The sequence below is a fragment of the Penaeus monodon genome, chromosome 21 (assembly GCF_015228065.2).
Source record: "Penaeus monodon isolate SGIC_2016 chromosome 21, NSTDA_Pmon_1, whole genome shotgun sequence".
NCBI classification, from domain to species: domain Eukaryota; kingdom Metazoa; phylum Arthropoda; class Malacostraca; order Decapoda; family Penaeidae; genus Penaeus; species Penaeus monodon.
The window spans coordinates 10315896-10316479 of record NC_051406.1 but is presented as its reverse complement, the minus strand read 5'-3'; the positions used below and the strand labels follow the sequence as shown (position 1 = coordinate 10316479).

General features: G+C 44.3%; 1 protein-coding gene across 1 annotated transcript in view; it reads right to left on the bottom strand.

Annotated features, from left to right (window-relative positions):
• LOC119586203 (centrosomal protein of 104 kDa-like) overlaps positions 1 to 584 on the bottom strand; it is a 28011-nt gene that overhangs the window by 422 nt on the left and 27005 nt on the right. Inside the window, exon 8 of the mRNA XM_037934905.1 lies at positions 414 to 548. Within this exon, the coding sequence (XP_037790833.1) occupies positions 414 to 548 (135 nt within the window). The remainder of the gene's footprint in view (positions 1 to 413; positions 549 to 584) is intronic.

The following is a 584-nucleotide window of genomic DNA, read 5'->3' as shown; positions in this document are numbered from 1 at the left end:
CAAGTATTTATTCGTATTATACATTAATTGTAGAATCACCATTAAAATATTCTTCTGTGCCCCATACCTGCATCATAACACACACCATGTTTCTGTTATTTTTACGTCCTATTCCCACCTTACCTTCCTCCAATACTCATATAGTCCAGTTACATCCTACCTGCATCCTACTCCAATGCCCGCACACTCGAGTCTTTCCATGTTACTCTAATTCTTCCTCTATTTCTTCATTTTTACAACTTACTCCAGTATCCACAAAGTCGAGCCTCATCTTCTCTCCGCCGAACCCACTACACGCATATGCAAGCTACATCCCTAACCATACATACTCAAGTTTCACCCTCTCTTTCTTACTCTAATACTCACATACTCGATTTCCCCCTGATCTCCAACTTACTCCACTACCCACATACCATGAGGTCGTGCCCTAGAATTAGCAGGACAACAGTCAGGTCCGGGCATGAGGTGTACTCGCCAGCCTTCGTCCCAGGGGGGTATGTTCTCGTGACACAGGGGACAGTGGTTTGCAATTGGTTCAGGTTTGCAAGCTGCAAGACGAAACAGAGCGAGAAGATAGTTGAGTT